The following is a 24915-nucleotide window of genomic DNA, read 5'->3' as shown; positions in this document are numbered from 1 at the left end:
TAACAATGGCTCAATTCCATCAATCAGTAAGCTATTTCAGTGAGTCAGCATGCACAATACCAGGGCCTCTGCTAAGTGGAATGCAGCCATCATTAATGGTTTTGAATACACCTGTGCTTTTCCTACTATGACATGTCAACATGTCTGCTGTGAAAAAGGTCTATACCAAATGAGGATGGTAACATGTTTTTACAAGAATGCACAAGTGTGCACAGTTAAGTGGTTATCTAATGTGGAGATAGGTCAGGTAATCTGAGACTATGCCAGCACCTTTGAATCTGTAGTCAAGAATTTACTTATTTGGTCGTTTCAAGTGTCAGGCTTTGCAGTTTGCAACAGTTGTGTCCAGAGGTCTGTAATTAGTAATAATACTGTAAGGTCTAATTGATCCCTTTTGGGAAATTCTCAGAGGTCTCTATGTGCTAATTACATGCCCAAATGAGAATGTAAATGTTGTACAAAGCTCTGGTTTGCTTGCTAATAAAATAATTTTTATAAAACACAGGTCCATCACAAATTGTTTTACAATACAAAATAGATTAAAGGTTAAAGAAAAGTCGACGCGCAGGCTTTTTGATGCCTTTATTAAATCACCACAGACTAAAACAAAATACAGTAGGTGGATCTCAAAATACTGTGCTTAAAACTGTTTGACATGCAGGTCTGTAGTGACATCTGCTGGTCACTCTGCTTTAAACCCTGCCTATTCTATCCTGATCATAATCAGATTGTTGTGTTAACGTGCAACTAATGAAACATGAGAAAAAGACAAACCTCACAGTGTATGGCAAGTGGCAAATAAGTATCAGTGTTTTGTGACCTGTTGTCCTTGTTCTGTCGATGTCAATAGGTATTTATTTAATTTAACCTTTACCAGGTAATTCCTTTGAGATTTTTGAATCTATGTTCCAATCCCACATATCATTATATAATTCAATAACATATGGATAGCATGACATGTAGGCTCTGTTATATTGAACTGCGTTACATTAAGATGTGTTTGTCTTGTTCTGTATTCCTATGTAAATGAAGTGGACAAAATATTAGAAATACAAGTTGAATCAACCATCTGGTATGGTAAGAAATCAACATCTTACGCCAAGTAAAAATCTGAACATTATAAACCTCACAAAGCTTTATTGCTGGACTGTTCTATTACGGATTACATTAGATGGCTGAAAGAACTGTAATGGGGGGAGTAGGGGGGGCAATGCATGATGGAGATATATTTCAGAAAGTGTGACAAGGTGGTGATGATGAAAATAGTGATGATAATTTGCAGGGATATTACAGAAATTAATCTCAATTTTACAGGTTTAGAATTTCAAAAAAGGTAATGACATTGTGGATGATTATAGTCTATGGCTTTCTGATTTGTTTGTCTTAAAGGAGTGTAATTTCAGTATTTTTTCAAAATTGGTTTTCTTTGTGACCCTTTAGGCCTACATTTTTTATGTAAAACGTGGCCTTCAAAATAAGAAGATCTAAGACAAAAAAATGTGTTGTTAATAATCAAGGTGTCAATTTATATTTTCAAAGCATCAATTTTTAATCTTTGAAGCACATTTTAGCAACTCATGTTGACAAGCACGCCCAGACGTGACGTGTTACGTCATTCGGGGGCTTTGCGTGAAGGGCGTGGTGATGTGTGTCTGCATGCGGTCTGCGGTCCACCGCCAAATTCAAACAGTGGAAGAAAGAAACAACAGCAGGAGAGGCAGCTGAAGTAGTCGATTCTCATAACTGGTACTTTCAGGTGAGCTAGTGTCACGGTAGACGGTAGAATAGCTGGTATTCAACATAAGTTATTTAACATAGACTTTATTTAGTGTACACTGAGGTATGCTACGTTAACGTTACTGCAGATAAGCTAACGATGTTTTCGCAAACATAGCCCTGTGTTTGTTGTTTGTGAATAATAATCATTTGCCACTGGTTCTTTAAAACGTTTGTTACAAGTGTTAATCTTGTAACTTCATTATCGTTCCCATTTGACGCACAAGTGTTAAGTCGCTGTTATTTGCTCCTCTGGCTGTGTTTCAGATGGTAACGTAAACGTTACTTTGGTAAGAAGATAATCAGAAGGGGGCAGTCTGCAAAGCTAGAAATCCTGATCATACAATAGCCACCAAACTTTTACTAACACGATTAACTGCTGCTTGACTTTACGCGTGGTTACGGGTCATTTCCCGTCCTTTGTTAATCAACATGTTTCACATTTTTGGTCAGTAACGTTACCAAATAATTGTGCAGTGATTTCTTTAAATGCCATTTAACGTTACACTTAGCTAGCTAACGCATTAGCTCTAGATTGTGAAGGGTTAAACTTGTTTATCTCGGTCTTAATGTCTGGAAATTTCTCTTATTTACTTCTAGTAACGTTATACCTAATGTGTGAATTAATACTTTGTTTTATTTCGAATCTTATTATAAGTGAACTTTAATATTTATATGTAATATTATTTTATTTGAATTATGTCCTGTAGCGGAATTGTCTTATCTATGCCTGTAACTAACAATGCTTATCAACAATTAATCTGCGGATTCATAAAATACTCCATTATATTTTCCAAGAGCTGAGTGTGATATTTTAAAATATCATATACCAACAGTCCAAACCTCATTTATTAACATACAAATAACATCTAGCCTAAAAGGAGATCAATGAATCCTGACATTTGAGAAGGTGGAACCAGAGTCATTTTTGCTTGAAAAAATTAGTTGATTATCAAAGTTGTTGCAGACTGCTATGTGTAACAGAACATTTGCTGGGGCTCTGGAGTTATTGTCCACGCAGCACATTGTCATTTAACCCCACACCTGTGTGAAGCACAGTTATTTTAAAATCTGCTATTAAAATAGGGCTGCACAATATAAGGAAAATATGCCATAACATTTTTAAAACATTACTCGTGACAAATAAACAGATATTTAAGTGTACTCAGTTCTGCATTTCTGCTGCTTTCAGTAGTCTGCTAAAATACAACAAATTGTATTTGAAACAATTAAAAGGAAATCATTACTTACCTTCTTTTTATTGAGCAAATTGAACATTGAATTGAATAAAAAAGGCATCAGTAAAAAAGTGACAGTTATTATAAAATGCTGTTTTCTACTGGTTTTCTTTCAACTAACACAAAAGAATCTGAGTGTCTTTCACAATATGTCCCAGCCTTTTGCAATGTGTTTATCGCGCCAGTTGATATCGCGATGCCGATTTTAAAAGAAGAAGAAAAAAAAAACGATACATTGTGCAGATGTAATAAAAAAAAAAAATATATATATATATATATATATATATATATATATATATATATATATATATATATACACATACACATACACACACACACACACACACACACACACACACACACACACTCTGCTGTTCAGTTATAACTCCCCTCCCCTTTTGCAGGTAAGCTCAGTCAGCATGGCGTCTTCAATGATGGATGGAGTAGGTAAAGCTGTGGTGGGAGTGTGGCGGGCACATACAGTCTTGGATGAGTCTGACGGTGCAGAGAGCTCCCCAGAAGCCCCCGACCGTTTCCGCAAGCTTCGCTCTTCGTCTTCACTTAACTCTCTGCGAATGTCTTTGCGCAAGCGGCTCCCGCTACGTTCGGTCCAGACCAACTCTCTCCCAGAAAATCCAACATGGGAGACCCAAAAGGAGCAGCCAAAGCCCAACGCAGTCCGTAAACTTACCCGCAGTGCTCGGAACTCCATTACTGGAGTATATCAGGTAAATTGATTAAGTCCAAAACTTTTGTACTGTTTTCTGTTTTGTTCCCTCCTCACCATCTCTCTCTTCCCTTGTTTCCTTTTCTCCCCTACCCAGAGGCTGCAGAGGACCAGAGAGTTTGCGCGTGAGGAGTGTTTGGTAGCGACCCCGGGTCAGACATGTGATGGGGAAGAAGCTGGCGCATCAACTTCTCGCACCCCAAGACGTACGCCTAGCCGGGCTGCGACTCTCAGACGCACCCCCAGATCAGCAGTCACCCCTGGACGCACCCCAGGCTCTAGGGGAAGGATGACTCCTGAGGCTGGCGTCCGAGGGGTGAAAACAGGAGGAGGCAGGCGGCAGCTTGTCCGCATGGCTGCATTACGAAGTCCCTTTGCCTCCCCCAACACACAGAACCAGAGGCTGTGAGTCTCCTGTTTTTCAGTCAATGTTTTCCAAATTGTATTAGTCTTTGTTTGCTTCTTTGATTTATGTGGTTTTCTCTGCTCTGAGTGTTTGTTTCTTTGCTGTAACAGAACATTTGACCGAGATTTGGAGTCGGTGTCCAGTGGAATCAGGAGGCTCAAACATCTGTCCAAGGCCTTCGACGATATTATTGGCAGAGACAACAGGTAAAGGATCTTCATTTTGGGTTTGAACATTTTGATCAGTATATCTGTTTCCGTCTTTAATTTTTCTAATAGTTAGAAGTTTTGTTTGCATTTTCAGTGTTTCATTAGTTATTTTCTTGTTGTGGGTAATAAATAGTGGGTCAAAGGTGGGTGAAATACATTTTCTGTATGTGTGAAAAAGTGTTTTGCGTATTTGAGGAAGCCTTCGGCCCATTTTCTGTTATTCATTCATATTTTGCATAGAGGAGACTACAGAGATGCATGATCACCCTCTTTACCCTCCCACCCAAAGAATCCCAACACAGCTTGTGGGTCCCCAGACTTCCTTCCCCTCCCCCCAGACACATTCTTCCCGGCTAGATTTGAAACGGTTTCTGTGTTTCTGGTATTCGGATGAGGAGGGAGTGAGGGGGCGACAGCAGGGGGAGAGAGTATGGGTTTGGGAATTGGAGCCAGAGGAAATGTCAAAAATGTGCTTGAGAGAGGTTGGAGTATATTTGCATCACTTCCTGTGTTGACATTCAAAATGTTGAATCGGACCCGCCCATAAAGGACGAAATACACTGTGAAAAACCGAAAGGCATATGGACAGTGACCTTGTCTGTTATCAGTTTGTATTACATGCAGGCTTTTCCTTTGGTGATAAAACACACATTTGTTTTTTCCTACAACAGGCAGTTCAACTATTCCCTAATTGTGGAGTAGGGAAGAAGGTAAATCTAAATATCCAAACATTTTTGTGGAAGCATATGCTCCAAGTGTAACTAATTTTGTGACATGAAAGCGCATGGCAGAGCTAGCATGGTGTCTGTGTTTCAATGCATGAACCGCTGTATGTACAGTATGACATTGTCAAAGTCTGTGACCTGTTGCAATGAAAAGCTTTTCTTTTATGACAACTCTGGTTGTCCAAGCGAAGGATGCTCTTCTTCTCTGTCAGATATTGTCTTGTTCTGTCACTTTATCAGCTCTGTCTATCTGAATTTATGTTTTCCAAATTCAAGGTTTTAAATGGACTTAACATAAACAGAAATACTACTGAAGCACTGCTTGAGAAGAGTCTTGTTTCTAGATGTACCGTTAAGAAACCTTGTCTCCTGATAGGTCAACAATTGTTTTAATTTTCTCATTTTGGAAATAATAACAATATAGCCCTTTTTCATAAACAAATCTAGCTCAAAGTCCTTTCACATTAATGGTAACCAAAACAAAAAAGAGCACAAACAATTGGAAAAACTTTTTTTTTTTTTTAAAGTGCTCATATTATGCTTTTTGGCTTTTTCCCTTTATCGTGTTATATATCTTTTTTTGTGCATGTAATAGGTTTACAAAGTGAAAAGCCTAAAGTCCACCCCAAAGGGACTTACCATCTCCAAAAAACACTGTTCACAAACTGCTCCAAACAGCTGTATTATAGTCCAGCCTTTACTTCCGTGACAAGCGTGCGTCACTTTGTAACACACGTTATAATGCTCGCCTAGCTGCTAGCTACTGCGCATGTGCAACTCCCAACAAAGATGGTACAGAAGTGTGATGACTCACTCTGTAGCTAAAATGGAGAGCTCAACACACAGGGTGAAAAGAGGAGCTGCAGCAATGTGCAGTACAACAAAAATGTGCTGCTTTTTGAAAATTAAACCATGTTAACCTATTCTGGTACAACCCATAGACTGTATAATATTAATGGACAAAGCATCCGGTTCGGCGAAGTGCTACAAATACGGAAGTGCCTTAAACCTGCATTCTATCTGAATTCCAGCAGGGGGCGACACATGCGTTTGCAAAAGCAGGTCGGTTTCTGTAGAAGTCTATGAGAAAGTGACCCACTTCTCACTTGATTTATTTCCTCAGTAAACATTTTCATAATGAGTTTATAGTCTCAATCGCTAGTTTTAAGTCTTCTGCAATACAGAATGATGTTAACTTTTTGAATTAGGGTCTCGTTGATTTTAAAATTGGCGATAAAGCAGGGGGTGTTTTAGGGCGTGGCTATGATGTGATTGCCAGTGAAAGTGTGTAACGTAATGTAGAGTGTAAGCAGCAGTCAATGGCTCCTCCCTCACTCCTCCTCTCGTCTAAAATCGTCACATCCGCAACCAGGATGGCTGCGCCCGTAACGGCAAACTCGACGACTCATAGCAGATCTCCACAAACCAATGGGTGACATCACACATGCTCTGTCCATTAATATTAACAGTCTATGGTACAACCTCTAAATACAATTATGAACCTGGAAATTACCATAATATTAGCACTTTAAGATATATTTATTTATTTTTCTATTTCTCATTGACATGAATGCAGTCTTAAAACCAAGTCGCCTGCTGACACTTTCATTACTCTCTCCCTCTGTGTATTCTTTCTGCAGTAATTGTTTTCTCTCCCCCCCTGCAGGACAAGCACAAGGGAACATTCTGGAGGAGTAGTGATGAGAAAGTTGGACCCCAGCGGTAAACTCAGTCGCTCAAACCTCACACGTCGAGCCACGAACCTCTCAGACACACTGGGAAGTTGGGCCCATACAGCTGTGAACACTGTTCGCAAACCCAACTGAACTACATGCGTGTCTGTATGTAAAACACGGGACCTTTTTGTAGCCATGTTTCACATTTATCATTATTGAGGTATCACTGTTACATTTGCATGTAGTGTTGTCATGATACTGGGAGACTGTTACATGGCAGCTTGCCTTCCTTTTTATTTACTGTATGTTGTGTGTAGTTGGAAACATTTAAGTAATTTGTGTGTTTACATCTCAGGTTAGCTGATTATTGGTGATATATCCTCATTGTAGCTACCAAAGGGATTTCTGTATTGTGGTGTATGTACTTGTCATAGCTGCTACAACCAAATGTCTTAGTTACATTTTCAAGATACTAATATTGTAGTTTGTATTATCACTTTCTGCATAGAAACCTTTTGCGTGTTTGTAATATTTACTTTAAGAGAAATGCTCCACAAGACCAAAATTGTATCTGCAGAACTAACACTAAAGTTACTGACAAAGGGGAGATGCATGTTTCCTCTACTTTATATGTATGCAATAATGTAACTAAAATTTGTTTTACTGTTTTTTAAAATTACATTTGATTATGTACAACTTGTAAAGTGTATTTTCCATTAAGGGGATTTTTTTATATGTAGCTTAGGCAGTATTAAAGTGGGATTTTTTTTCCTCCATATCTTTCCTTGAGGCAGAGGTTGGCATTTATTATGGCCTGTGGATGATTCATGCATCAATACTGTACACAAATCATTTGATAATGTGATGAGGAAAAATGTAATGACCTTACCTGATGTCAACGTTGATGTTATAAAGCTATATCGAGCAGGTTTTTTGTGTTGTGACTTTCAAACAAACTTCCTCAAAATGAAAACCTGTAAGCTTCACCAGCCCAAAAGTTGTGTCCCGTTTGTTATAGCAACACAATAATTGTCTCAAATTAAATAATGTGGAAACCTATTCTTGTCAGTGATATTTATTATGCATGTCATACTGCTAGAACCAGATCCTCTGCACATCGGAACCAGTAGTGGAAGCCACAGGCCTTGAACATCTTTTAAAAAATAAACTCACAATTTGATAGAATTTGGAAACTCGAGTGCTTTGCAGTGTGACATTAGAAGACATTTCTCTTTTATGCCTTGGCAATATTTTACAGAATCCTACAAATATTAGTCAGTTGTGGATTTAGAAATGTGATAGAGTGGGATTAGGCTATTTTTTTTGTAGTGATGGTTGTATTACTGTTCTTGATACATTTTTTTTGTTTGAATTTCAATGGATACATTTACAACACATCCTTTGGCTCAATATAAATTTTAAACTGACCAAAAACTGAAAACATGTTATCCATATGTAAAGTAAGCTGATTAATAAAAATGTATTTGAGAAGAAAAAAAAATTATACTGCTATGTATAATATATAATATTGTGATGTTATATCCACTAGTGGAAAGTAACTAAGTATATTTTCCTAAGCACTGTATAACAATTTTGAAGTACTTGTACTTTACTTGAGTGTTTTCATTTGGTTTTCATTCCACTACATTTATTTCACAGCTATATATGATGGATTGTTTTAGATTAAACCACCCAACAGTGTATGAAAATATCTTCACAGTGATTAATTTTCAAATTAAAGTGCATTTTACATTTTAATGCCTCAATAATAATAAAAGTGATGAAGTCTAACACTATTTTTACTTTTGATACTTTACAAATGTATTTTGAAAATAATTATTGTGAACTTCTACTATTAGTATTTGTTTTTATTTATTAGAGTATTTTTACATGGTAGTTGTTGTTTTTTTTTTGTAGGATCAGAAGTATAAAATTATTTTTTTAAAATCTAAACATTTCTAAGGCAACAGCTCCCCCAAGTGGTATGTAATGGTCACAGCAGTTGGAACGAGAATCGCTCGGTTTGACCCTTGTTGTTACCCGTCTTCAGTCCCACGCCTCGTTGAAATCGCTCCTCCTCTGTCTCTCCGGCTTTGTACCCAGAGCTGAACACACGCCGCGGCTACTTTCTCAAAGATACCGGGGCTGCTAAACATCTGAAAATGGCTCTGCACGTTCCCAAAGCTCCGGGCTTTGCCCAAATGTTGAAGGATGGTGCCAAGGTGAGGTTAAATCAGTTTGTTGGAGTAGTTTGGTAGCTTTGAGTGAATGGTTGTGAACTAGCATGCTAGCTAGCGTGAGTTAGCACGCTGGTTCACAGTCATGAGGGAGCGTTCTAGAAGCAAGGCAGGCCGCTCGGGTCGTCTGCACCCGGGGCTGTTGGGATGGACAAAAGGCTGCGTCGCAGTGTCTTCTCTTGCACTTAAACATGCTGTATATGTCGCAGTGTTTTAGCTGCAGTGATAGGTGACTGTCAGACTAGCAGTCACACCCAGTTAACTGTCAGAGCTAAGGCTTTGATTGTCACCACGGTTTTGCCATGGATGCTGATGCTTCCTGTTTTGGGTTAGCTTTAACTCATCTTACATCTGTTGGTGGTGCTGACCAAGATGCTTGTCGTCCATAACGTTTCGTATTGATTAAACCTCACGTTCCCAGGATTATTCCGATCGATCATTACAATTTAATGATTTTGATACGATTTGTTTTCTGTTAACGTTAGTTATTATGCATACCTATAACTATTTTTCTGACCTGTACACTAATGAAATGCATCTCTTTTTGGAAAGTCACAGTAGTTGAGTTATGTTCTCTGATGCAGCACTATTCAGGGCTTGAAGAGGCCGTCTTTCGTAACATCAGAGCCTGTAAGGAGCTTTCTCAGACCACACGCACCGCATATGGACCAAACGGTAAACTGTACTCCAACAGTAATATATTTGTATAAAGTCTTTGTTCGAGCTTTGACCTATTAAAACCTTTTATTGGCGAGACAACAAACTCTGTGATGGCTAAACTGTGACATTGTTGCCTTTCAGGTATGAACAAAATGGTCATCAATCACCTGGAAAAGCTGTTTGTCACCAATGACGCAGCAACAATTCTCAGAGAGCTTGAGGTGAGGAAACTTTTGATGAATAATTAGATTTTGGTTAACATACATGAAAGAAACAATTATTTCCCACAATTTGCCACCGTAGCTAACCGAAAAAGGAATAGGCGGAAGCAAAGGCTTCTTTTTACCTATACTATAATCCCCATAGAATCACCCAGAAATCCCAACAAAACTAAATTAAACTAAAGAATTGTTGTGCAACATATTGAATACAGGAATTATGTATTAAGTTAAATAATGTTTAATAACTGTTTCTGTAAATGCCATTTGTTTTTATAGGTGCAGCATCCAGCCGCCAAAATGATTGTGATGGCATCCCACATGCAAGAGCAGGAGGTTGGAGACGGTACAAACTTTGTCCTGGTGTTTGCTGGAGCTCTGCTGGAGCTGGCTGAAGAGCTGCTCAGGATGGGCCTGTCAGTGTCAGAGGTAAACAAATGTAGTCGTCCATCATCATCATCATCATGCATGTTGTGCTGTGTAGATTGTGATGATATGACGCCAAGGTCTTTTGATAAAAATACTTGTATTGACTTTCTTCTCTGCCCACAATGTACGCTGTACCAATATGTTGTTGCTCGTCTTCTGAAGCAGTTTTTTTGTTTGTTTTTAGAGAAAACACTCCATTTTCTTGTTGGTATTTTGAGTAATGTCATATGTTACCACACCTACTGTAGAAAAAAAATCCTTAATGCAAATCAGCTTAATATTGGCAATAAATCAATATCAGGCTGATGCCGTAATGCTTTTTAGAGCTGATTTTGATATAATAGTTTACACATGAATAAAAAAAAATTGCATCCCAAAGAAATAAATCACTGCATTTGCTCAGTGTCTCCTTTCCTCTTTTTGACAGGTGATTGAAGGCTATGAGAAAGCTTGTAAAAAGACTCTAGAGATCATGTCAGACTGCGTATGTTCCTCAGCCGAGAACCTCCATGATGTTAAGGAGGCAGCGTCTCTCATCCGTACAGCAGTCATGAGTAAACAGTATGGCAACGAAGACTTCCTCGCTAACCTCATTGCACAGGCCTGTGGTTAGTCAGCAGTTTAGACTACCTAAACCAAACCAGCTGTCAAACATAATTTTCTTAATGGTAGGATTCATTTTGTAAGTCTCTAAGTTTTGTTTCTTTATTGGTTTGTGTTACAGTGTCCATCTTCCCAGAGTCCGGCAATTTCACTGTTGATAACGTCAGAGTATGCAAGATTATGGTAAGCAGCATTATCCGTTGAAAATATTTAGTCTTGTGTGTGTTGTTTGCCTCTAGATTAATGTATACGTTTTCAGGGTTGTGGAGTGACATCGTCCACCGTGTTACATGGCATGGTTTTTAAGAAGGAAGCAGAGGGAGATGTCACATCAGTTAAAGATGCCAAGATCGCCGTCTACTCCTGCCCCTTTGACTGCATGATGACAGAGACCAAGGTAATGAATACTTCAGTCTCTCTTTGATGCTTTAGAGAAATCTGACCCACGAGAACTAAAATTAATTGAGCTTAAATTTTATGGTTTAACATACGCTGGTTGACTTAGGTCTGAGTCAGTTTCGTATTATGATACATTTGGCTTAAAATAATTGGCTTTAGGATCTGGATTTTTTTCCTTCTCACAGAAGATATTTTGGCATATCACATGAAGAAAATCTCAAGTGTAAATAATATAATTAATGTTAGCTAAATGCCATTTAGCAGCTTCCGTTTCAGGGTGCTGGTGTTGTGCATATTTTCGGGTTTATAAAGTTGATATAAAGGTTCTGATCCTGGGTGCTAACAATAGTCCTATCTGTCTCATAGGGCACAGTGCTGATAAATAATGCAAAGGAGCTCATGGACTTCAGTAAGGGAGAGGAAGATATGATGGAGGCTCAGGTGAAGGCCATCAAGGAGGCTGGTGCCAACGTGGTGGTAACTGGGGGGAAAGTGGCTGACATGGCGCTGCACTATGCCAACAAGTACAACCTCATGGTGGTCAGGTAAGACCCAGATGACCTCTGAGATACTACGACAGTTTTCTCCTTCAAAATGAAACCTTTCATGTCTTCCATCACAACCACATGTCAAAATGACAGATGCCTGTATTAATGTAGTGGTATTACAACGTCTTTATGTAAGTATACCTTTTTATCATGGTACTATTGTTCTTAAATCCTCCTTCCCCCATCAGGCTTAACTCCAAGTGGGACCTCAGGAGGTTATGCAAGACTGTTGGAGCTGTAGCACTGCCCAGGATGGTGAGTGTTGTTATGTTTCTTTCAGATCAGGTATATGAACCATAATAAAATGCACTATTATATTATGTATAATGATGCTTTTCTGCTTCCTTAGACGCCTCCAACTCCAGATGAGATGGGTCACTGTGACAACGTGTACCTGACAGAGGTGGGGGACACTCAGGTGGTGGTCTTCAAACACGGTAAATCGTTCTTTGCTCCGGCCTCACATCTTTTAATTTCATACCTGATCTTTGCTCCATATGAGTTTTAGGCTCAACATATAGTTTGGTCTTGATTGTTTTGAACAGAGAAAGAAGACGGTCTCATCTCAACGGTGGTGATCCGAGGCTCCACTGACAACCTGATGGATGACATTGAGAGGGCTGTAGATGATGGGGTCAACACTTTCAAGGTTCTGGTCAGGGTAAGTCTACACCATAAACCACTGTAGGATTTTTGCAACTTCAGTTAAAGGAAATATAAATGAAAGAATCTGTCAGGAAAAGAAATTAGTCATTTTTTTTGTTCGCAGAAAAGATAAACATTCCACATTTGAAGAGTATCTCCTCATATTTCTCTCAAGTAGTAATTATTTAAAGTTGTTTGCCATTTGTCAACGCACACATTGTTTTACAATAAGGATCAATGAATCTCAACCGTTAAAAGTGACTTAACTTATTTTATTTACTGCTTGACCTGCACAACAGCTACAGTTTCTGTGTTACTCACCGTCTCTAGGACAAGCGACTGGTACCTGGAGCAGGAGCCACTGAGATTGAGCTGGCCAAACAGATCACCTCATATGGAGAGGTATGCACACTTGAGTAAATAAACAGAAGATCACCAGGTTCAAACTAATGCCTCTCCTCTTGGTTTGGCCCCTTTTTTTTTCTTTCTTTACTGCATCATCAGATGATGGAATTGCATAAACATGAGCTTATTTTCCCCCTCTCTGTAGTCCTGCCCGGGTCTGGACCAGTATGCCATTAAGAAGTTCGCTGAAGCCTTTGAGGCTTTTCCACGAGCGCTGGCTGAGAACTCTGGTGTGAAGGGGAGTGAGCTCCTCTCTAAACTGTACTCTGCGCATCATGAGGGACACAAAAACATGGGCTTTGACATTGAGGTGTGTATGTGTACATAAAAGGTTCTGAACAAATGTTAAAAAAAGAAATGTCAAACTGACTTAATTGTCAATGCACATTTTGCCATATTGCGAAGAAAAACTCCAATGCTGTAACTGAAGCAATTAAAGTAAAGTTAAGAGTCCATGGTGGCATTTAACAATGTAGCCTGTTATTGTGCTCAATCGTGCCCATTTAACTTGTGGCCCCTATAGTTCAAAAACACGTGCAAGTACAAAACGTCATACTACCTCTGTTTTCCTGAATGCAGAGCAATTTATTTTGTGATATATTGAACTCCATGTTTCTGTTTAGTTGTGATGACTGATGATGTGATGTTGTCTTTAGGGAGAAGGCCCCGCTGTGAAGGACATGCTTGAAGCTGGCATTCTGGAGCCTTACCTTGTCAAATACTGGGGCGTCAAACTGGCTACCAACGCTGCCATCACAGTACTGAGAGTTGACCAGGTTTGTACAAATACTCGCAACACAGATGATCAAATTTAGACACAAAGAAAGAAATATTTTTACATGCAACTTCCCACATCATGCACATCTAATCGTCTTTAAGGACAAGGCAGATATTATTTAATGTTTTTCTTACTGTCAACAAATTTTATGAAAAGACCTAAACAACAAAGTCAGCCTCTCGATACTTTCCAACTTCCCTACACTCTGTGGAACTCAGCCCATGCCTATTAATTCCTAATGAAGACCCAAGTCTTTAAAAACAATTTATTTTTTAACGAGGCAAAAATAATTTCCTCAAACAGCTGAGCACTGTAGTTTTTAGCAAAACATGCCACAGACCAAAGTGAAATAGTACATTTGTTGGGGGATATTTTCCACCATGGATTACTACATTACCACATTTGTATTATTGAGTACTATGGCAGCAGGCTGGTGTATGTATTGTTGATTGAAATTAAACTACAGTGCTCACATTCATTATAACAAGGATCATGTCTACCAGTTCAACTATACTCGTGTTTTTTCAATATAAATTAATATTATACATATTAAATTATTTTAATTTAATATTATTCTATGGTACAGGAATTGTTTAGATCAGGCTTTGACTACACAGACAATGCCCTTTTTAGTAGGATCAATTCATTGTTTTTTTTGGATTTCGTGGGATTTGTTGAAAAATATAGAATATGTCATCCTTTTTTATCAATCTTTTATTTTCTATTGTCAAACTAAAAAAATTGAATATAATATCATGAGGATTTGAATATAACTTGAGGGGTTTTAACTATACAGATTTGAACTATCTTGATCTGGAGTGTGGCGCAAATTCAGGTGCAACTCACTCAAGTTGGTGAGGAGTCATGTCTTTACATTCAAGAGATTTATTTATTTATTTATTTATTTATTTATTTGTTCCTTCACAAAGAATTCGGGTTTAACATTTTCCAGTCTCATTTTTCAGGTTTATATACGCAAAAGGCAGATGACTTGTAAAATAAATTGTTTCTGTTCAGTTTTATTTTGGAGTTTTATAATTTAATATAAAGCTAATGATTTTCTTAAATTCAGCAGGTGAAGTGTTACTGGGGAGGCCTATGTGAATGAATAGTCTCCAGGTAGTTGACGTTAGCGTGTGTGTATATATGTGCGATGCAGATCATCATGGCTAAGCCTTCAGGGGGACCCAAGGCTCCCAAGCAGAGAGGCCATTGGGACAAGGACGATTGGGAAGAAGCGCCTGATAATTTTGAAACTCACCATTAGAGGGCGCACACACCCCCTCCGTCAGTAGGTCCTGGAATGTGTGTGTGGTTTTTGACTCCCACAGATGTACTCACTCGCTCACGGGAACCTGACGTTGTGAAATGTTTGTTCTTTTGCCTGTCACTACTAACACCAGGTGTGGTTCAGTACTCAATGCAGAGACAAGTGGTATAGCAACAGCATTTAGCCACTTCTTGGGTGTTTAATAATACCAAGTGCGTCACTGACAGGGGACTAAATCACTTTGAGACTAAACTTGCACAAAACTGATACAGTATGGTTTGTTAGCATGCTGCATGCCTTCATGACCTCTTTTTATTTCAGTGAACGTCCTCAGGCAAGTGCAGAATTTTAAAGATGTTGCATGTAACATAATTCAATATAAAGGGAACATGCAAATGAGATGAGATATAGGGCTCCGGAGGCTGAAGTGGCGTTGTTGTCTGGAGGGCATTTTCCTCCAAATTACTGTGAAGCCATTCTACTTCATCAGAAATAAACCTGGAGTGTCTAGATCTCAGCCCTCTTCCCCAGGAGATTATTCACACCACTTTAAAAAAAAACAGATGCTGATGTTCATTAACTTTGCCCCAGTACAGAGTGCCTGAAATGCTGTGATTAGTCCCAGCATTGAAATTACCTGGAAGGGGGTACTTTTTTTTTTTTTGGTCTTGAAAGCATGAATTGCATTTTTCTATTGTAGCACATTTTCTTACAGCATATATGCCCATATTAGCTCATGAATAATTCATCCCCATAAATAGCCCTCCTTGTTATCTGTAGGGATTTAAATGAGCTCTTTTACTTTGAAAATATAGCCCAAAGTCATTATTTGTGCACATAAGTTGAATCAAATAATTTAAATATTTGAGGTTTGTTTTAGTTGAATAATCGGTCTAACGTGAACCTGCCTGCCTCAGAGCCTACAGGCTGCTGCGTGGATCTTGGTACTCTTGATTTCCAGCCAGAAAGGACTGACTGCTGTTCATTCTCCTTTCAGATCATCATGGCTAAACCAGCAGGGGGACCCAAACCTCCACAGGGCAAGAAGGACTTCGATGAGGATGACTGAATGTGATGCTGTCCAGCTGATGCTCCTGTATAACCCTGCTCCCACATGGATTAAAGACACATTTTCTACTTGTTTATTTAAAGCTCAACAGTTTGGTTTATTTTGTAGAAACGACCACACATGGTTAACAAATATGTGAAAGTAAAATGTATGCACTGTCTGCTTTATTTGTTCTTAGTCCCAAATAAAAGGCACTTGGGCTGTCATGTCTTGGTTTAGATTGTGTTTTTACTTTGTGTTCTTGTCTTGATTTGAGTTTTCTTGTCATTCAATCATGAGGGAAAGGAAGTTAGGATGATCTAGGTGCCATTATGTCCCAGATCTGTACAAGACACCTTCCCTTGGAGCTCATAAATCAGCACCGTGCTGGGCTCTTTGCTTGAGCTACCAGCATGCATACATTTACTTTTTGATGTAGCCCTGTGGGTTTGCTCTAAACATGTTGAGGCAGCAGAAATTATGGTTATGCGCTGGTTTATTTTTAGAACAAGTGAACTGAATAATTGAATGGAGATGTCGATTAAAGACCTATCACTACAAAATGCATTCATAGTTATATTGATGCATGCATTTATTTGTCTCGCCTTGTCAATGACGCAAACGACAATAGAAATGGTCACTTTAATGTAGAGTTGATGTCTGCGGCTGCGATCACCGAGAGCAGCAGGGGGGGCTGAACTCCACCAGGTTGCAGTCTCATCATTGGTTGGCGGAGATGTGGGCGGATTTGCGCTGACGTTACCCATACTCGGGATTAACTTGTTTGATGTCGCCATATCTATCACCTTTTCCACCGGATAGCCTGCTTAAATGCAGATTGTTGGTAAAGAGTGTATTGTTAGCGTCGTCAACCAGTAAATTAACCTGTGTTGTGCACAAAACTGTTGATAGGCTACCGTGAAGGCGCGCAGTTGAATGTGAAGTGCCTGGATGAGGAGCATACGTGTTACGTGAGTTTACGGTGCTGATGTCCTGTCACACTGATGGGGGCCGACGGCAGTAAAAACAGGAAGGTGAGTAGATTGAAATTTGTTGCTAAGGTGTGACGCACGTAGGGGGGTCCCTGTTTCCATGGCGATGATTTGGTTCCCGAAATCACCTGGCAGCAACGACTGCCAAACCTGTATGGTACCTTATGTGTTAGCACTAGCTACATTGAAATAAAGTGTAACCAATTTGCGTAATTATTTGATACATTCGTAGTTTGTATTATAAGTTATCCCTGTTAAAATATGTTCGGTCTTCAAAAGTACCTGTAATATTTACGATTTTACTTTGAAGGTGAAATCTTCCAGCTTCCGGTATTGGCATCTGACATATTGGCAATTAAACGCCTTAGTTTTATAACGCACAATGTCCAAATTAAACCTTAACGTGTCCCCGTCTCTTGTCAGATGTCAGGCGGATGTCGCATTGAGGGCATTCATCTCTGCTGAGTGACTATGGGTCCCTTAATTTAGCTCATGTTGATAATAACATCCTGCATGGTTGATTACACACATCTTGCACCACAGAGCAGCAGATCTGTTGTGCAGCCAAGGGGGGGAGGTGACTGGGGGACTGCAGATTGGATCTAGACCGAGTGCTTTTATTCTCTCATGTTAAATCATAGATAAGAGCAGGAATGTTTAAGTGAAACGAATCTGTTGGCCACTGCACTCCATTGATGCTTTCAGGGGGTTTGCACAAGGTCACAAAGTGAGGTTAAACGGATAATTTAGCGAATGCAATCAACAATCATATAGTAAATGTTTTGTAGGAGTTAGAGATTGCAATTCTCCTCCCACAGTTGCCTCTATAGTAGCTCTTGTAGCCACAGGCAATTCTGAGAAGTGAAGGAAATCAGTGACTGATATATCATATTCAGAATATATTTTTTAAAAGGCCTTTGTCATGCATATCTTATACCAGCAATGTTGGCTATTGAGTTTCTGGGCTATGATATGAATTCTAAAAGGGGCAAGTAAAAGAAGAAAGTTGCTTTCACGCCTGCCTTGATAAGTGTTGATTGCGTAAAACAGCCCTAAACACTGTGGATTTGGCTAAACATGTTCACACTTCATCAATAATGTTGTGCTGCACCTGCAACACCATCTACTAACCTGTACCATAATGCTTCTTGTTGCATCCCACTCCCCATGTATCCCCTACAGAGGCCCGCTGAAGGGCAGGAGGATGAAGACTTCTCATCTGGATGGCGTGGCTTCCTTTCCAGCATGGGTCTGTCTATCCCACCAGGCCTCTGTCGCCTGGCACCATCTGCCCTGCATCTGGGCCAGCGTCGAATGCTCCAAGGCAAAGCCCCCGACATCCCAGAGCATGTCCTGAGGTTGGCGGGAGTCGGCCCAGGCAAGCTGAGAGCAGAGTGGAGCCTGCCGGGGTTCATTACCATGTTCCTGCCCGAATTCCCCCACAGAACTGTGCCTGGGCACAAACACTTTCAGGTAGACCTCAATTTCAACATAGACACCAATAATGTTTAAGGCTGGATATGACTGGATAATGTCTCTGTCTTTGCGCCTGTACCTCTCTCTGCCTCTGTCACTGTTCACTCCACCAGGTGTTGAGTTACATCGCCAAAGGGTCGTTTGGACCCATTCTGAAAGTGAAGGACAAGACCGAACAGAAAACATATGCTGTCAAAGTGAGTCTTGTGCCTGAATCTCACATTTCAAATGTGTTTATTTGATTGATCAAAGCCACAAATGAACGGCCAGTTTATTAATTTATGAAAATAATATGGTATGTGCAAATAGGCTAAAGTTGAAAGACAGTATGAGGTTGGTTTTGACTTAATACTGCTTTTACTTAGTATGCAAAGTGACTATTTGCAGGACTGTAAAAATGAAAGTAAAAGAAATACAGAATGTTTTTTATGCAGGCAAAACATTTGTAAAGACCACGATGTTAAAAATTACAATCAAATCAGGGCATGTAATTTTAACTTTATCCATTGAAGCTTTTACATATTTTTGTGCATGTAAAAATCATTCCAGTCCTGTGTAGTTTTGTTTCATCTCAGTATTTTTATCGCCCAACAGGTTATACCTAAATCAGAGATTCTAAGACTCGGTGTGTTGGAGCAGTCAAAAGAAGAAGTTATTGTCCAGGTGGGTATAAAGAACAGGGCCTTGAAAATCATTGTGAGTTTGTAGATTTGAATAACCAGTTTAATGTCTAATTCCAAACATGGCAATTTTGAGTATTTTAATTTTACCAACAAGACCTGAAGTTGTAAGTGAAGTCATATTTCAGACAACTAGTTAGACCCAATGAAGAGAAAAGTATAGACCTCTCTTTGATCGGTGGCCAAAATTGAGATTTTTCAGGTTGATCTTGGACATTTGCCCGCAGCGTCAGGTTCGCCACCCATTTGTCCATGACCTCCAGGACTGCTGGCAGACTCAGCGCCACCTCTACATTAGTGAGTTAGCCAGAGAACAGTGACCCAAATCCAACCCAGATCCACTACCCAAAAAAACCCTCACTCCGCCTTTTCTCACCTCAACACTGATAGTCTTGTCCAGAATCTACCCACAATCCCTGACCTAACACCTAGAACATGATTCCCAGAAGATTGAGATTCCAATTAAGTATTTTTTTTCTTGTTGTTTTGTCTAGCTACTGTAACCCCTACAACCCCAGTCTACCACTGCCTGTGCGTCTGCTTTGCCCCCTTTTCCTATCCTCCAGAGCTTTTACCCTTTTTTTACAATTCAGCCACTGACTCAGAAAGTGTGACCCAGTTTGTTAGCTACCTCACGCCCTGTGAAAAGAGAGCAACATTGTTAGCCCGGGGACCAGATGTTAAACGCTGCTGCAGCAAGACACACTTTTCACATTCAAAATAGAGGATGGCTTGGCTTGCTTAAACAGTGAATCATCGCTGAATCATTGAGCCATAAATGTAGATATGGGACATATTTGGAGCAAATCAAGACCATATAAAGCCACCCTGTATAACAGAGGGGTGGCTCCTTGATACTAGATTACTGTCTCCAAGAAGAGGGATCCATTATTCCAGACACACACCTATTTACTTTTCACCCCAACCCATTTTTTACCTTTATTTTTTAAAACAGACTACAGTACGTCACCTTTGTTTGGTTTGTAGAGGAAGTAGAAATAGTTTTACACACACTTCCATAATACATTCCCGTTTCCTAATTTCTTTTACTAGTGTGTGCTCCACATCCCGCTGACTTTCGCTACCCCTCACACCTCACATTTCATGACAGAGGCATGTTTTAATGCTGTCTGTACCCCCACAGTGTGTGACTACTGCAGCACAGGAGACCTGTACACTTACTGGCAGATGATTGGTCAGTTCTCGGAGGACACAGTGCGAGTGTTTGCAGCAGAGTTGGGATGTGCGCTCGGTGAGCATGCTACAATACTGACATATTAAACACCTCCTATTTCTCCTCAAATATCCTAATTAAATCAGAGGTGACTACAGGAAAGTTTCCCTAGCTAACAGTATTTAATTGTAAGTAATTATAAAAAGAAGAGGACTCGTTAAAATTAGATGAGCTCTCAAAGGATCTCCCACAGCAACAAAGCAGTGCCATTGGGCTTTAAATATGCCGGTGGGATTTTAAATATTTTAGTTTAGTTGAGTTTTATAGGTTTATTCTTCTTTGTTGGTTTTTCGCAGGTTTTCTGCACGACTTTGGGATTATCCACAGAGATGTGAAGGTAAGAGAGGGAGGTAATTCACAAGTTTTGGACCAAAATGACAGACCATTTATTCTGATTAATGGTACAAAATGCAAACAAAAGTTTTCCTTTTTAATAAAGATTGTGGGTAACATGAGTCCTTTCTTAACAAGTAATAAAAAATAGTTTTATTACTAAACACGTACGAAACATCAAATGGTGTGGTTTCCCAGTAAAAACCTTCAATGTTTTATACTTTAAAGATGTTTTCTACCAGTTCAGAGTAGATCTATTCCTTTGCATAAAATGTTTCCTTATCTGTCAACACACATTGTTAATTACTGTTTGTTAATCAGTCCATTGATGCATTCTTGTGATTAACTTATTAGATTTAAACTTTTCCTTTTATTCATTTATATTTTATTGAAGTAGAATTCTATTGAAATGTATCAATGTTGTGGCTGGGTTAGCTCAGTTGGTAGAGCGGTGCACATATGTAGAGGTTGACTCCTCGACGCAGCGGCCGCGGGTTAGACTCCGACCTGCGGCCCGTTGCTGCATGTCATTCCCCCTCTCTCTCCCCTTTCATGTCTTCATCTGTCCTGTGAAAATAAAGGCCTAAAAATGCCCAAAAAAATAATCTTTGAAATGTATCAATGCAGTTAAAATATAGTATATAATCTGTTTTTTTTGTAGATGGAGAATATCCTGCTGACAGACAACGGTGAGTAAAAACCAGCAGAGAGCAGCATAGCTCTGGTGTGTAGGAGAACCTTCCAGAAAACATCCTTACTGTGCACATATGTCATTCAATGCACATTAATGCAAACAGTATATATGTTTACACTGACAGGGAACAGACTTTGTATCCAATTACATTTGCTAATGAAATCAGATTAGGATTGGAGTATTTAGCTGTTTTACACTAGTTGTAACTGCATCAGTAAGATTCATCTCATGCCATGTGCACATAATGATGTAAAGAAAATGGTCTGTTCTAGGACACCTTCGCTTAGCTGACTTTGGTTTGTCTCGTCGCCTGGAGAGAGGAGGAAGAGCTTTTACCATTTGTGGAACCATCCAATATATGGGTGAGAAATATTCCACCACATCTGCAGAGCAGTCATCTGCAGATGCTGAGGACATATTAACAGACTAATGTTTTGTGCATTATTTTAATCTATTATACTGTGCAGTGAATATATGCATGTAAATGAACAAAGATATAGTACATCCAGTGCTGTGAGCGTGCTCTGTCTGCTATGCAGCCCCAGAGGTGCTGAGTGGCGGACCCTACAACCATGCAGCTGATTGGTGGTCGCTGGGAATTCTGCTTTTCGCATTGGTTACTGGGAAGGTGAGATCTTGTTGCCGGTAGGCTCGGCATGTCCAGCATGATGAGCAGATATTACTCTCAATCGTTCACTGACGTAGCTGAGATTTTGCTATAAAAGAAGATTGTTAAGAATACATTTGATGCTTTCTTCATGAGGTTATTTTACATTCGATGATCTAAATTTAAAGGACTCAAAGTATTAGTCATTAGCAGCCCTAGTTTTGCCATGTAAAATCTGTAAAATCTGGAATTCTGAAAATTTAAACACACCGAATTATTTCTCCTCATGTACCTCAAACTCTCCTCAGTTCCCCATGCCTCCAGAACCAGACCACTGCAGTATGCTGAGGAAAGTGAGAAGTTTTCCCTATGAAACGCCCCTGAGCCTCAGCTCCCCACTGGCCTTGCTAATAACAGAGGTAATTACACAAAGATGTGTAATCATATTGCTTCAAGACATTTAGATCTACACTTCAGGCTATTTGACTACATGCACCAGTATCTACTGACTGCACAGTTTTGCCAGTTTGATAGCATATTATGACCTACACACGTTTCTCTGTCCAGCTTTTGTGCAAGACTCCCTCCCGGCGCCTGAGGACCCTCGATCGCTTCAAACGCCAAACCTTCTTCCGTGGAACAACTTTTGACCTCGCCCTGCTGCAGCGCCAGCCTGTGGAGGTAACTGATGAATGTCTGGATGTAGCCAGTTTGGTTGTTGAAACCAGGGTTTTTCCTGCATAGAAAAATTGTTGGTGCCCTCCAAAGAGGTTTTAGACAGCCCCAAAGGGAAATCACCAGCACCAAAATGGTAAGAATTGAGAATAAAAATAGCAATTCAAATCCTCTCTAAATGGCCCATTCTGAGCCAGGAAAAACCCTGGAAACATGAGTCCGATTGTTGAAGAAATGTTCAATAATGCAGGAAAAGCAAAATGATTGTTTTCTTGTCACTGTCCAGGTGATTCTGGAGCTGAGAGAGAGACCAGACCGAGCTGCCAAAGCTCGACGAGGCCTCACTTTGTCTCTGCAACCTCTCAAAGGCTTTGACTACGACTCGTTCCTCAGCCCTCCCACCACACCGGACACGCAGCTGGATGCCAACACACAAACCCACACAGCTGCACCGTTCCCCGGCCCATTGTTCCCACTACAGCCTGCTCAGGAAAAAAGCCCACACGGAGAAGTGTTTGTGTGATGGACTTTGAGTTTACAGTAAGGTTACTAACACACTAAAAGTAAAGGCCTACATGTATGTATGTCTGCACAGTCATTCACTCTTACACACAGGTGTGCTGCGCCTTCTAAAATGTCTTATTTAGTAAAAGCCAAAATAGCTGATTATGATTTAATTTGACCTATAGTTTAGAAAGGAATGCTTCATTTGAGTAACATTTTAGAAAACCACTTCCCCACTTGTATTGGCAAGTTTTATGTTGGGTTTTCTGGGATTTACTGAACACTATTTTTTTCTTTTTTTTACTTGTTTGCCTTTCTACATTGAGCACCTTTTTCACTATATTTGCTAAAAAGTTGTGCAAGAAAGATTGTGCTATTGTTCATCTACTTTCAGTAACAAGTGACTGGTCATGGCTGCCCTGTTAATACATTCCTGTCAAACTCACCCCACATGGCAAAGATGACAATGCAGCAAGTTATATGTAGTTTAGTAGAACTCCATCCAAAACTCCTCAACAAAATGAGTGTATTTCTGAACTTCTGCCTTTATTTTCATGTTGCATGATTATGAAATTGTTTTGGTGGAAGGGGATGAAAGAATTTTTTGAGTGATCATGCTGTGATAAAACCTATTCTGTACCTTCAGTAATGCTGCGATATAACCTTTCCCTAACTTGTCCTTTACTGCCTAAATTCTATAGCAGGAGAAGTGTCTCTCCTCCTGTACTATTTAAAGTCATGCAAGCATAACATCAGATAAAGATGTGTATGCCTTCAACGTCTGCTTTTAGTTTGAATCATTTATAACCTGCCACTCAGGGGAGCACTTGCTGGTTTTTCCCAAGTCAGCCTTGATTTTGACTCCAAGATGGCAACCAGCTGTATAGATCTGAGCTGGGACTGTAACGGTTGAATGAACAACAGTATTGTTTACCTCTAGTTAACATTTTGATAGTCACAGGGATTTTTCTATTGTCAAAGGCTGCCGTAACCCTAGGCAGTAATCACACCTTCATGCACTTACCTGATCATCAGATTATATTATGATTTTGTAAAGTATGTCGTACCCAGAATGCCTCACGTGTGATCCTGAGCTTGCTTTTTTGTCACCAAAAATTTATAAATTTCTCTTTATAAATTTTGTATGACTATTTTGGATGCTATTTGGTGTTATATGTTATGTTACAATGTATTTTTGTAATTACCATGTAGCACAGATGGAATATTAAACTCTTACAGTACAGGGACCTGCTGATTTGGATGTTCTTTGTGTGAGATGGCTTGAAGAAAGAGAGAACTTGCTTCACTTTTTCTATCAGTTACACCACATTGTTTCTGCAGAAAGATAGCATGCCTATGGCATTTTGTACAGTATCCAGCAGTGGACATTTACCTAAGTGTGTAAGTACAATTGATAATGTTTACTTCTATTTTACTGCATTTCAGAGGGAAGTATTGCACCTTTTACTCCACTACATGTATTTGACAGCTTTAGTTTCTAGTCTCTTCACAGATTCATATTTTAGAATCAGCATATAAAATATGATGCCTTGTTTTACAGCACAGTATATAAAATCAACACACAGATTTTCTTTAATACAGTTTTATTTGATATGGTGCCATTGCACTTTTGTATTGAAAACAAAGGAAATAAATAAACTTGCAGTCATTAAGATTATCAGAAGGTAGACATCACTGCACAAACTTTTAGGTATATCTCAAG

At 39.5% G+C, this 24915-nt stretch overlaps 3 protein-coding genes across 6 annotated transcripts; all 3 read left to right on the top strand.

Annotated features, from left to right (window-relative positions):
• The first annotated feature begins 1614 nt into the window (after window positions 1-1614).
• LOC116065019 lies at window positions 1615-7425 on the top strand. 2 transcript variants are annotated; one of them, XM_035991017.1, is made up of 6 exons: window positions 1615-1756; window positions 3419-3742; window positions 3839-4146; window positions 4258-4353; window positions 5028-5066; window positions 6748-7425. In XM_035991017.1, the coding sequence occupies exons 2-5, from the start codon at window positions 3434-3436 to the stop codon at window positions 5056-5058; spliced, it is 744 nt and encodes a 247-aa protein (XP_035846910.1). In that variant the 5' UTR covers window positions 1615-1756; window positions 3419-3433; the 3' UTR covers window positions 5059-5066; window positions 6748-7425. The 2 variants fall into 2 exon arrangements, with proteins under 2 accessions (XP_035846910.1, XP_031176330.1); XM_031320470.2 differs by lacking the exon at window positions 5028-5066 and having other exon boundaries at window positions 1616-1756.
• Window positions 7426-8760: 1335 nt separating this feature from the next.
• Window positions 8761-16224, top strand: cct8 (chaperonin containing TCP1, subunit 8 (theta)). 3 transcript variants are annotated; one of them, XM_036008610.1, is made up of 16 exons: window positions 8761-8979; window positions 9579-9669; window positions 9796-9875; window positions 10152-10301; window positions 10729-10909; window positions 11026-11087; window positions 11164-11301; window positions 11670-11848; window positions 12040-12106; window positions 12201-12288; window positions 12397-12512; window positions 12827-12898; window positions 13047-13211; window positions 13558-13677; window positions 14839-14966; window positions 15947-16224. In XM_036008610.1, exons 1-15 carry the CDS (start codon window positions 8920-8922, stop codon window positions 14944-14946), a joined length of 1677 nt encoding a protein of 558 aa, XP_035864503.1. In that variant the 5' UTR covers window positions 8761-8919; the 3' UTR covers window positions 14947-14966; window positions 15947-16224. The 3 variants fall into 3 exon arrangements, with proteins under 3 accessions (XP_035864503.1, XP_035864502.1, XP_031175950.2); XM_036008609.1 differs by having other exon boundaries at window positions 14839-14970; XM_031320090.2 differs by lacking the exon at window positions 14839-14966.
• Window positions 16225-16714: 490 nt separating this feature from the next.
• Window positions 16715-24439, top strand: rskrb (ribosomal protein S6 kinase related b). The gene is made up of 13 exons (XM_031320091.2): window positions 16715-17031; window positions 18172-18462; window positions 18579-18662; window positions 19060-19128; window positions 19373-19442; window positions 20290-20397; window positions 20676-20716; window positions 21374-21401; window positions 21679-21768; window positions 21946-22034; window positions 22322-22432; window positions 22581-22694; window positions 22975-24439. Exons 1-13 carry the CDS (start codon window positions 17002-17004, stop codon window positions 23209-23211), a joined length of 1362 nt encoding a protein of 453 aa, XP_031175951.1. The 5' UTR covers window positions 16715-17001; the 3' UTR covers window positions 23212-24439.
• The last annotated feature ends 476 nt before the right edge of the window (window positions 24440-24915 follow it).

The sequence above is a fragment of the Sander lucioperca genome, chromosome 13 (assembly GCF_008315115.2).
Source record: "Sander lucioperca isolate FBNREF2018 chromosome 13, SLUC_FBN_1.2, whole genome shotgun sequence".
Taxonomy (NCBI): Eukaryota; Metazoa; Chordata; class Actinopteri; order Perciformes; family Percidae; genus Sander; species Sander lucioperca.
Note: the sequence above shows the minus strand (reverse complement) of the source record. Positions and strands in the feature narration are given on the sequence as shown.